Source organism: Eurosta solidaginis, chromosome 1, assembly GCF_040869045.1.
Source record: "Eurosta solidaginis isolate ZX-2024a chromosome 1, ASM4086904v1, whole genome shotgun sequence".
Classification (NCBI taxonomy): domain Eukaryota; kingdom Metazoa; phylum Arthropoda; class Insecta; order Diptera; family Tephritidae; genus Eurosta; species Eurosta solidaginis.
In genome coordinates, this window is record NC_090319.1 from 21,188,327 (window position 1) to 21,200,991 (window position 12,665).

Sequence of the window (12,665 nt, forward strand, 5' to 3'; positions counted from 1 at the left end):
GCTCGAAAATTATTTTTTTGGGCATGCTTAGTGGAACTGAGCCCAAAACCTATCGAAAAATCGATGGCGCGATATGGGTTAACTTTCGTGCATGCAAATCAACCCAGCTTAATACATACATATTTATGTGAATTTGGGTATATATTCAATTTAGTATCTTCAACCTTTAGGTATTTAAAAAATTAACAATAATGCGTCTACAAAATGCAATCTCAATTTAGTTTCGTTCAATCATACTCTCATACAAACACACACACACACTTAAACACTATACAAATATAGTGCAAATTGTTTATTTTCATTATTCTACTTGCAAATTTCGTATAGGTAAAACTGGGTTGTACACGGCGTATACGTAATTTCTTACCTTGAAATTTTAAACGATGTTTGCTTGAACTCCTATGAGTATAGTAGTATAACTACATATCTATACAAATCTATCAATCAAACATGCTATATTAACACACAGAGACACACTCTTCACATCAATTGGGATTAATTCGTATCGTATTACGCATCACATCACAATCATTTCATCACCGTTAGAGATCACATTTGAAACGCACCGTCAATTAATGTCACACTCGCAATTCATCCATTAACGGATGTTGTTGTAACTGTGATTGCTGTTGTTGCTGCTGTTGATGATGTTGTTGATGCTGCTGTTGTTGTTGCTGTTGAGCAACATGTGTATGCTGATGTGCTTGTGCACTGGATACCGAAGGTGGTGGTGGACCAATGCCGCCGCCAACACCACCTCCTCCCATTAACGATGTGGTCATATTTTGATTATGATGACTTTGCAGTTGCTGCTGATGTGTTGCAACCAATTGTTGTTGTTGTTGATGCTGTTGCTGTTGCTGCGATTGTTTCATACAACTTTTTTTGGTAAGCGTGCCACATTGATTGCCCATCACTTGTAATGCATGTGGCGATGACATTAGACTTATCATATTATTTGTAGCAACACCGGTACTCGTTAAACCGCGCCCACCACCACCACCACTGCCACTACCATCGTTACTTCCACATCCACCTGGGCCACTTGTTGCACCTAAATTTGTGTTATTACCAACACCACCCATAATTCCACCACCAACACCTAATGTACTATTCGTCGCATTGAGCGCGCCACCCGCGTTCCCCAAATTCATACTACCACCGCTTGTATCTTGTAGCGTTTTTAAATGCTTTGGTGGCGGTGGCGCACGATGTGGTATATCAGCAAATTCTGGTGGTGGTAGCTGATGTTGATGTTGCAACGCGTGATGATGTGACAAAATTGTAGCCGGATCATTTTTTGTATGTATCGTTAATGTCTCAAGATCACCACAGATATTATTTGGCATTTGTCCATTTTCTTGTCGTTTCAATTTTGTTTGTGCACGCGGCTCACTCAGACGCGTTTTGTCACGTTGATAATAGACACCAGCAAATATGAGTACATTAAGTATAAGTAATGAACAACCAATTGCTATGGTGACGCTCAAAGCAGTTGAATAAGCTGCAAAACCATCTTGTGTATCGGGTGCTGTTCCACTGCCCGCTGCATGTGCTTCGCCATCGTCATCGCCAGGATATAGTTTGCCACCATAACGTGAACCATTGCGTGCTGATGAGGGTGATGATAGATTCAGCAAAGAGAATACTTGATTGGTGAATAATGTAAAATTACCAAGTGCTGCAGTGCCTGCATGTGGTGAATAGGGTGGGTTGAGGGGTTTAATGGTTGCATCACTTGCAATATTATTGTCCAATTCATCATCGCTGTCGTCACGAAGTTGATGATGCGCGGCTGGCACGTTATCACCGCCTGGCTTATGTAAGTCGGGTATAAGATTTAACCAGAAAGATAGTCGATGTGCACGATAGTGGTTTTTCAGTTTGGGTTTTGTGTCTGTGAATTAGAAAGCAAATATGGAAATGATGATCAGAACTCATATATGTAAGTAAATACTTAAATTAATTTAAATTAGAGTAGGATAAAATAAGGTCTTTTAGGTAGATCCACAGCAGGATGTATTATCTGCAGCAAACAGCAATGTTTTGGTCTCGGTTCAAACAAATGTCCCCCTTCGAACTAAGCATTTTTTAAAGAACCAATACAAGAATTGAAACTTTTTCGGAACTAAAACTGTGACCGAGCTGAAACAGGAGCTGAAATTTACACTTCAGCTTGAACCGGGTTCAGATCTGGAAACTGAGGTGGAACCAAAAGCGAAACTGCTACAGAAAATAGAGCTAGCCTCAGAAGATGAACCCAAGCCAGAACCAAAACCTGAAGTGGCATAAGATGCGCAAGTGAAACAAATTCTGAACATAAAATAAGAACGCAAGTCTGAACTTACGCCAAAAGCCAAACAAATTCCGTTGCCGAAACTTTTACTGACATGAGAAGCGGAAAACCAAAACCAAAACTAAAATCGAAAATGAAACTGAAACCTATACTTGTCTGAACACAGGGCGAAAAGGAATCGGAGCTGGACCAGCAAGCGAACCTAAATGTGATCTGGCGGCTGTTCCGAAACCAAAGCCGAAACCGAAATAGGAACCGAAACTGGAGCTGGAACTAAATCTGAAATAAAAAAATTTAAAGGAGCAACAATAAATATAAAATGAAACGCGGAACTGGATTAGAGCTTTAACTAAAAAAGAAACATGAAAAGGAACTGTGCCAAAAAAATAAACCAAAATTTGAAGAGTGCCTAATGAAGACTCATAACTGGATTACTTAGAGTTGAAAGAACCACAGATAAAAGGACATGAAACCTCAAAACTTGATTGAAAATAATCTTTTTTTTTTTCAAGAAACTAGTTTCTATATGTCTGAAAAGAAAGTGGAACGGGAGCTTTGTTTTAAAAGAAGCTGGAACAAAAACTGTGTTTCAAAAGTACACAAGAATTTTGTTTGAAAAGAAATTGGAACAGGACCTGTTTAAAAAAAGCTTCGTTCAAAATACACTGGGACTTTGTTTGAATAGGAACTTTCGTTCCAAAAGAACTTTGCTTGAAAAGAAACTGGAATAGGAACATTGTTTGAAAAGAAACTGAAATAGGAACCTTGTTTGAAAAGAAACCGGAATAGTAACATTTTTTTGAAAAGAAACTGGAATAGCAACATTGTTTGAAAAAAATTGAAATAAGAACTTGAAAAGAAACCGGAATAGCAACATTTTTTGAAAAGGAGCTGGAATAGGAACATTGTTTGAAAATAAACTGAAATAGGAACTTTGTTTGAAAAGAAACCGGAATAACAAAATTTTTTGAATAGGAACATTGTTTGAAAAGAAACTGGAATGGGAACATTATTTGAAAAGAAACTGGAATAGGAACTTTGTTTAAAATGAAACTGGAATAGAAACATTGTTTGAAAATAAACTGGAATAGGAACATTGTTTGGAAAGAAACTGGAACAGGAACTTTGTTTGAAAAGAAACTGGAATAGGGACATTGTTTGAAAAGAAATTGGAATAGGAACATTGTTTGAAAGGAAACTGGAATAGGAACATTCTTTGTAAAGAAACTGGAATAGGAACATTGTTTGAGAAGTAACTGAAACATAAACTTTTCCCGAAGAGAAACAGGAGCAAGAATTTTTCCCTTAAAATAACCGGATCTGCCCCGGAGTCCGCAAAGAAACGGGACCCCAAACTTGAATAGCCCCTACGTAAACACTTATCCTAGAAGCATATCTACCGGGATGCCTTGCAGCTTTATACAAGTGATTCTAAGTTAATATAAATAGCTGAAAATCGCAGCAATATTTCGCCCTCATTTACTTACCAAAATTTAAATACTTCTTATGCACACTCTCATACGCTGTCCATTCGACTGTCTTATATCGGCTGCGTTCTTGTCGACTATTTGAATGATCGCCTTCCATTTGCTCGTTTGGATTGCTTTAGAGTGAAAGAATATTGTAAGAAAGCAAATATTTGTACTGAGGTGAGGATGGCTTTGCCTTAAAATTTGTTAATTAGTTTTTCATTTATGCGTGTGCTCAACAATGCCATAAAATATTTAATTTGATATCAAAATATTGCTAAAAAAGTTAGAGATGCAGAGAAATGGACTCGTTTAAACAGGCTACTTAAAATTATGTTAGACCTTTTATGTTATTGAAAACAAAAAAACTAGTTTTTCTTATATAAATGTTTTTTTTCTGTGACGAGTTTTAAAAAAGTGGCTGTTGCTTGGATCCCTGCTTGTTTCATTCAATTTAGAAAAACTCCACTTTATTACACATTTACTTACCCAGTACGCACAAAGTTTGACCAATAAAGCATTACAACTTCCGATAGATTAATTTCAGTTTTCGTATAATTTCGCGTAAAATGAGTGAAACCACCAACTAACGGAGCGCCGAATAAATACGGTAAGTCTTCACCGTGGATGCAGCCTTGGCGCTGAAATGAAATGGGGGAGAATCAACAAACTTCTTTGAAAAGACATGTTCAAAAAAAATCGAAAATTCGAAAGTTATTGGAGAAAATTTCGAACTTCTTATTTCCAGTTTTCGGATTTTATTTTGAGTATACATATTTGTAGCACCATCAATTTTAGTTCCTCAAATCGGAAGTGTTTGTTCGAAATTTTCGCAATTTTTCGAATTTCGAAAACAACCTTTCAAAATTTTAAGAAAAGGTTTGGAAGCTTTTCAAGTTTTACGGTTTTTTGGATGAACAAATTTATAGCACAATCAATTTTATTTTAAAAAAGTGAAGTTTTTAGTTCGAAATTTAATTTCGAAAGTTCGTGAATATTTTACGAAAGCTTTTTTTATGAAGAGTTTTCTGAATTTTTTTTTGAGTATGCAAGTTTATAGCGCACTCAATTTTAGTCAAACAAAGTACAACTTAAATATCTCTCAATAATCGCATTAATTTTTTACTGGGTTTTAAGGTTTTTCAGTAGAGACCTAAGGGCCTTAAAGCCTAAAATTAGATCCCAAATTTCTGAAAAAGATTTGTGTGGAGAAAGTATAGCGAACGGATCACAATTAAAAGAAAAATTTATCAAAGCCTTGACGTAAGTGCAAGAGCCCAGTACGGAAATGAGAACAGTCTACTGTAAATGAGAATGCGCCAAATGAAATTTCGAAAGCGTCAGTTGAAATTGAGAATAGCCAGTTGTAAATTAGAATAATTAATTGTAAATGCGAAAGCTTTATAAGGAAATGAGATTTTCAATTGTTATTGCGAAAACGACATATCGAAATGAGAATAGTCATTTGTAAATGAGAATTCGTCATCTGAAAATTGAATAGTGTCATTTTTAAATAAAAATAGTCAAGTGATAAAGCGTCATTGTTAATTGCACATGCGAAAACTTCATATCGAAATGAGTATAGTAATTTGTAAATAAGAACTCGTCATTTGAAAATTCGAAAGCGTAAATTGTCATTAAGAATAAACAGTTTTAACTGAGAATAGTCAATTTTAAATGCGAAAGCGTCATATAGAATTGAGAATAGTCAAACGTAGATGCTAAAGCGTCATATGGAAATGAGAGAAGACAATTGTAAGTGCAAAAGCATCAAATAGAAGTGACAATAATCACTTGGAAATGAGAAACCATCAAACGAAAATGCAAATAAAGTACAAATAACTCAAAAACCAGAACCAGTTTAAAATTCTAACATCAGATTCACATTCAACGTACTGTTATCCTTTAGCTCATTTCTGGGTCTAAAATTTGTCGCTCTGTTTAATCAAAAGCAGATATTAATTAAATTTTTAAACTATTTAGTATACTTCTATTAGTTTATATAACGTTAGCAAAAAACGTAATTATAAAAGTACGTTTTATCTTATGTCTATACAACTCTTTTAAAATGCCTTCATAATCTAATTTCTTTTAAAATAAGACAGCCCTTACCTTTGTATCATATGTAAGTATTAAAATATATAGCTATATGACTTTAATTTTTACCTGTGGATAATCTCCATATTTTGTCTGGTAGTCAAAGACATACAAATATGAATTGCGATGATCCGCTGAATGTAAGTCGACAGTTTGTGCAGCCGGTGCTACGACTTGTGCATCACTTAAAGCCTCCAGGGTTTCGTCACTGCAAAAAAGTGATAAAAATGGAATGCTTGTACATTTTGCAGTCTAAACAGAGCATAAATTAAACAAATAACACAGATATACGTATATATGTATATGCAATTTTGTGTATGTGAAGATATTTAGTTCATCGCTACTTAAGATAAAATGTAGTTGTTGCTGGGCTATAATAACGACTTTAAAATATTAAGAATTTCTAGGTATGTGTGCGTATATGTACAGCAGACTGAGTAGAGAAATGAAGAACAAAATACCGTTCCTAAATTTGTAGCTAATATTTAGTGTGTCTGTGAACAAGCATTTTGAACACGAATTTGAAATAGGATATTTTTTCGTATGTAGTAACTTTTGGTCTTTCTTTCCTTTCAAAGTTCGCTTTCACACTAAAGTCGTTTTCATATAGGTTTGTCTGCTAAAACAGTTGTGGGCTCTTAAAGTATGCTTCCTTATTGGTCAAACTAGAAAAGAAAAGTAACAGCTAAGCCCAAAGTTATATAAGAAGGATTTATAGAAGTTCTGATGTCAAAAATAATCACGAATCTATTCTAAAAATGGGCTGTCTTATTACAAAGTTACCGTCCGACAATTAAGAACCGACACAGTGTAATGATGGTCAGGTTGCTTTATGTAAAATTCTAACGTACATTTGAGCTCTGACGCGCTTTTATCAATTTTTCTTGCTAACCCATTTATAGGATCTTAAAATGTGTGTCATCTTGCGCCAAATTACAAAAAAAATACTACTTTAAGACTATGACAAAGCTCCAAAGAAAATTCGAAAAAAAAAATTTAAATAAATTCTCAGAGAAAAAATTATTACATGTCAATTTTAAAACCAGACATCAAATATCCCATCATGGTATAAATATTACAAGGTAAAGCCGGTGAGAGCTGAAATGACGTTTAAAACAATTTTAAAATTCTCTCTGCTCTCACATTTTTATTTTTATACCTTTCATGAACATGAATTGGTATATTAACTTTGGTCCGATATTTGTAACGTTGAGAAATATAGAAGATAGACTCACCATTAAGTATACAGAATTGATCAGGGAGACGAATTGAGTTGATATAGCCATGTCCGTCTGTCAGTCTTTCCCTCCGTCTGTCCGTCCGTCTGTCTGTTTGAATGCAAACAGTGTCTCTCAAATTTTGAGATATCTCAATGAAATTTGGCACAAGGAGGTATTTTTGTATTATATTAGACATTTTTCGGATCCGGTAGGATCGGACCACTATAATATATATCTCCCATACAAGCGATCGCTCAGATGAGACGATTTTGGACGTGGAACTCGGTGGCATATATTCTAATATATCATGAAAAAATCACTTTGACCGGAGATTTATATAGTTATATACCATACAACCGATCGTTCAGATAAGGGGGTTTTTTGTAATTTTTTTATATTTATCTTAAAATCGTTTAGGTATTTACATCTGTCCACTATTTATTTCTTATCTTATTCAGCGCATTATTTGGAGATTACGAATGGGATAAGATTATTGTTCAGCCCCATTCATGAATGGTATGAAGTTTTCGGCACAGCCGAAAACAGTCCCGTCTTTACTTGTTTTATTTTGGTGTTGTTTTCATAACAAAAATATACCAAACTGTAATATATTTGGTAATTCTATACGACAGCATGACACTCTTAATACACTTCCAAAAATATTAAGAGGGGTATCAAAAGACGCGGTTTGTATCCAGAATCGCGAATCCGAAAGCGAAGGTAAACAATTTTGGGTCTTTCAAGAGATATTTGCAAAAGAAATCTTAAACATTTTCATGTCGTTGTTGTAATTTTGATGATTTTGTGGTACCCACAAAAAAAAAAATTGTGAACATAAATGTTTTCCGCGGATATAATTTTGTTCTCCAAACCGGTGTTAGACCCACCCAAGGTAATTTTTTATAAGCGCGGCGACAGGCCGTCAATGCGGAAGGTGTTCTGCGCAAAAATACTATGGATCCCACCCTCGGTTTCGGAGCACTCCGCGGTCATTTTTCGGATTTTCGTTAATATCTTTTGAACGATCTAAAATTTTTATTTTCCGCATTCGGATTATTGTTTTCGAGGTCAATATGTGTTTTTTGATACCTCTCTCGGTACTTTTAGACGCGTATTACCAGTTTCATGCTATCGTATATAATTACCACATATATTTGCGTTCTAACATTAATATTATGATATTTTATCCAAAACCAAATTTTTTATTGGTGGAAATAACCAGAAAATAAGAAATCTCAGCGGTCAGCCACATTCCAGAATTTCCAATTCAAGAATTGTACTGTGGTTTCCCCCAAAAGAAAAACATTAGGCTATGATCCTCTTCTGAGGAATTTTCTTCAACAAATTGTTTAGAAATGTATCAGCGTCTGCGCGACGAGAAGAAAACCCCGACTTACCGCCAAGGTGTACGGAAGAGATACATATCTACTATCTGAGCAGATTAAAGTCTAACTTTCCATCCAATTCGAAGACTACTTATCGTGTATTCGTTTTTCTACCAACTGGCTCACCAAATACATGTTTTGTGCCGACCCAAAAATGTATCTGCTAATTCGGACGAACTTTTGGTGCCAAGGTAATGCCGAGGGACAATCAGTACCATTTATACAAATTTTCTTAAATATTTTTGATGTATAGGCCTACATATTAGCTCTACACCATGGCTGCAGACTTTTCCCGTTCAGCCGGTAAATGCAGTCTCCACGAACTATGATAATCCAACTGGACGATGATGTTTAGCTAAGCTGCGAAGAGCTACTGCATTTTTGCTGGCGTGGGCAAGTTATGGAAAGACCTCCACTTGGTGCCCCCTGTTTGCGTCAGTTATCGCGAAACAGGGTTAGCTGGAGTGACTTGTTACGCAACGACCAGCATCTCCTAAACAGTTAAGCGCCAATTAAAAAATATATGTTCCAACCGCGAGGAAAAGGACCAAAACAAACCAAAGACTATCTCCAAGATAATTTTTTTCCGTCGTAGCGAAGACACTTGAGACTGGTGATCTCTTATAAAGTGAAGTTTTAGCATATTTTGGGGATAAAAACGTATCAACCAAGTGAAGAAGGATGATTGAAAAATCAATAGTGGTGGTCTCCAACATTCTTCTTCTTAATTAGAAGAGGTTAAGAAGTAAGGCCTTCTCTTTTGTCCTTTTGCAAAAATAGCACGTGTTGAGGCATCCATTATATTGGTAACTTATTCTTTTGCCTTATAACTTAAAACCGATTTCAAAACTTTTCGAAATATTTTTTCACTTATTTCATAAGCATTTTATTGTTTTGGCATTAAAAAAAAAAAAATGAAAATGTCAAACCCACAATTTTTTTGTGTTTACTTTGGTTTGGAATTTCCACAAAGTTAAAGAGAGTGATTCCAATTTTTTTTTAAATCAAAAAACCATTATGGCCGCCAAGAAGAGTAAATGGTTTTACCTGGTAATATTTATACCATGTATCCAATACTTCAAAAACGCAGTTTTAGTTGCTCTCACAAGAATGGTCAAAATTCGCGAGAAAAGTTTCTAATTTAGTGCCGGTTTTTGAAATTATTTTATTGCGTATAGATACCGATACTGTCTAATGTACACGCGTATGTCGGTATCGCAGTGTTTTGCTTTTCATATACTTTTTTGCATAAATATACACACATCATATATTCTACAACCCAGTACGCGCGCTGATTTTAGATTAACTTGTACGAAAATATTTAATCTCTTAAGTGCTGCTCTAAACCATTTGAATCTAACCCAGGCTTAAGGTCGGTTTATATAAATTCTTTAGTCGCTTTAAAAGGCCCAGAGATATTCCGAAAAAATCTTTTCGAAAAAACTTGTACTTTGTTCAGGTTTGAGCTTATAAATGACGATTTACGAACATATTAACCATTACTGAGTGTTGGGGCTAAATAAATCTTCGGCTTCAAGTAATTTTACACTAAATAACCTCTGCAATTAAGGCCAAGAAATATACCTTTTGTTCTTCTACAGCTGATTCTGCATGCTCTTGGATACAGACCTGTCATTTTGTGCAAGACTTTTCGGGTAACATTGATACACATTCGTTTTACAGACTGCAGTGCGCTTAAAAGGGTAAGGTAAGGTTAAAAGGAATGAGCCAATAAATTGCATGCCAGCATGAAACTTGGGACACCAAAACGCCATACATATATGTAACTACCGCATTATTTTGATAAGGATTTTGATGGTCGCACCCCTCCTGGCTCGTTCATAATCTCAGTGGCTAGTATTTTTGTATCTTGTTATACATATAAGGCTGATATTGAGGTGTTGGGCCATTTCATTGAGATATCTGCGTTATTCAGTGATGGACTTAATTCTATATACATGTGGAGTTGGATTGCCGTACAAGAAGTGGCCGGCAATATAGCTCTGACATAAAATCACAAAACCCTTAAACTGAACGAGCCTGACGAAAAACGGACAAGACAATCAAGTAAAACTTCAGTTAATTTAAGTTACGTCGCATCACTTGAACAGAAAGGTTGTCAATCGTTGCCAGTAAAATTACTTACATATATATAAAAATCTATATACTAAATTTAATCTAACTAACTTTAAGAACTATTAAGTAATAAAACTGATCACACGGTCAAGAGAATCGCTTTGTGTAACTTATTCTGGTAGTGTACGTGGTTACATTTATTTGATATAAACGGCCGCCCCTAGGTCGAACCCTACATACATATTAATGGGGCTTGGTTGTCCCAGAAGACACTTTTTCCGTCTTAAAGCACACGTTTCAAGTGATTTATGATCAGCAAGGCGAAAGGAAATCTCTAGGCCTAGGTTCTGTGAAAATATATCATTCTCCATCTTTCCATCAAGATTTTAGCCATCAGTAAATACATATGTTTATGGCATCCTGAACTGCATGCTGCCGTTTTGCCCATTCTTGGCAAGTGGGAGTGCATACTGTAAACTATGTAACTCTCGGAAATGTTGTTGGAATACAATAACCAATGAGTACTGGCATTGAAAGTGCGGCTTTCATGCCCAAGAATATAGTATGACACTTCCCACATTCTTCTAGCTAACAGTTTCTCTAATTCGCAGGGCTTCAATAATGGATCTTTTCTTCCCAATCAAATGCAGTTGTGGTAAATGCAGGATAGTGTTGAGTCCCCCAGCCGGAGTGGTAACAAAACTGCCACTAATTCTAAGCTCCGAACTCCTCTGAAACTTTGTAAACGTTTGAGGTTCATGGTAATTGTAAGCGGCGTCCACAAAACAAAAACACCACACAGTAGAATTAGGCACGCAATGGCTGTATAGATCCAACTACTTGGAAGAAAATTGCCACGCGATACCAATTGCTCTTAAGCTTGAAAATGCAAAGTGGGTATATATTTTAAATAAAAACAGCTGCTTATGCTTTCACGTCCGTTTATTCTCTAGAGTTCAAAGCATAAACAAAGATATGTAAATAATCTAAGGCGACTTTGGTGAATTTTCAATTTACATTAAGCGCCACAGTAGCAGTGAAGCGAAATACATTCAGATGTTTCGGCTGCACAAAATACCATGAAGTTTTAATGCATGCTTCTACAGACATGTATATGTTCCTATGTATGTATAGAGTTATGCACATATACGTATGTACGTACAGATTTTATAGAATGCGCTTAGCTTTAAATCGCGAAAATGATTTTCCAGCTGCTTCAACGCAAACACGTTTGCATATTTCGATTACCGCTATTGAATCCAAGGCCAAAATTCAAAGCAGGACCATATTTATGCATATTTATGCTCTACCATTTAGACCAAAGAAAAGAAGAAAAAAAAAATTGATAAAAATGAAAACTAGAACTTTGTACAAAATTTAAAAAAAAACAGCAGACTTACTACGAAAAAACAGACTACGACATAATCATAATCATTTCACTTTGCTGCAAACTGTAATGCGGCCATAAAATGCTCAACTTTCATTTGAGTTAAGTAAGCTTTCTTTGCTTTGATTGTTATTCTTGAACACAATACAAACTACTATGGTTTTAAGAGAACTTTTGAGAGTATCTCAAACAAGATATTTAAGAAAGTTACGTCTTGCTTCGTCTTGCTACTAAAAGAATAAATTTAACTAACGAATGGGTTACAGTATATTTAGGTAAGTTTAGGCTAAATGGGAATGTAAAACCATATTCCTCTATGTTAGCAAATAATTGCGCGCATAGTGATTGCCCTCGGTGAATGCCAGCTGGGTTTAATTTTGGTTACTCTTAATAACTCAATAGTAGATTTAGTACCAAATCGTTTTTTTAAAGCTTCTTCAAAGAAAATTTTCTAGTATATTCTATACCTGTATCTTTCCTTGTGTATATTTACTGCTCATAACTTAATTTGCTAGATTCTAAAAATGTCATATCTGGGCACATGTAATAACCCTGCAGTCAAACCAACTATTTGTATACTAGAAGAGTACTAGTTTGCCAAAAATGTCAACTAGTATGAGTTCTGTAATTTTTCCGTATTAGCAACTCGAATTTTTAACACGGCGATGTTCTACGAAATATCGATTGCCAGTCTCTGCATCAATATTGTGACGAATATAAGCATCATTAAGTTGC

General features: G+C 35.3%; 1 protein-coding gene across 10 annotated transcripts in view; it reads right to left on the minus strand.

Moving 5' to 3' along the window:
* Positions 1-341: 341 nt before the first annotated feature.
* The window catches only part of Nlg3 (Neuroligin 3), a 328,557-nt gene continuing 316,233 nt past the window's right edge, over positions 342-12,665 (minus strand). For 9 of the 10 annotated variants that reach the window (XM_067782374.1, XM_067782348.1, XM_067782368.1 and 6 more), the window contains 4 exons: positions 5,932-6,070; positions 4,255-4,406; positions 3,784-3,899; positions 342-1,897 (listed from right to left, as the gene is read on the minus strand). In XM_067782374.1, the coding sequence (XP_067638475.1) occupies positions 579-1,897; positions 3,784-3,899; positions 4,255-4,406; positions 5,932-6,070 (1,726 nt within the window). In that variant the 3' untranslated portion in view covers positions 342-578. The remainder of the gene's footprint in view (positions 1,898-3,783; positions 3,900-4,254; positions 4,407-5,931; positions 6,071-12,665) is intronic. The other variant, XM_067782383.1, reaches the window with a different exon arrangement.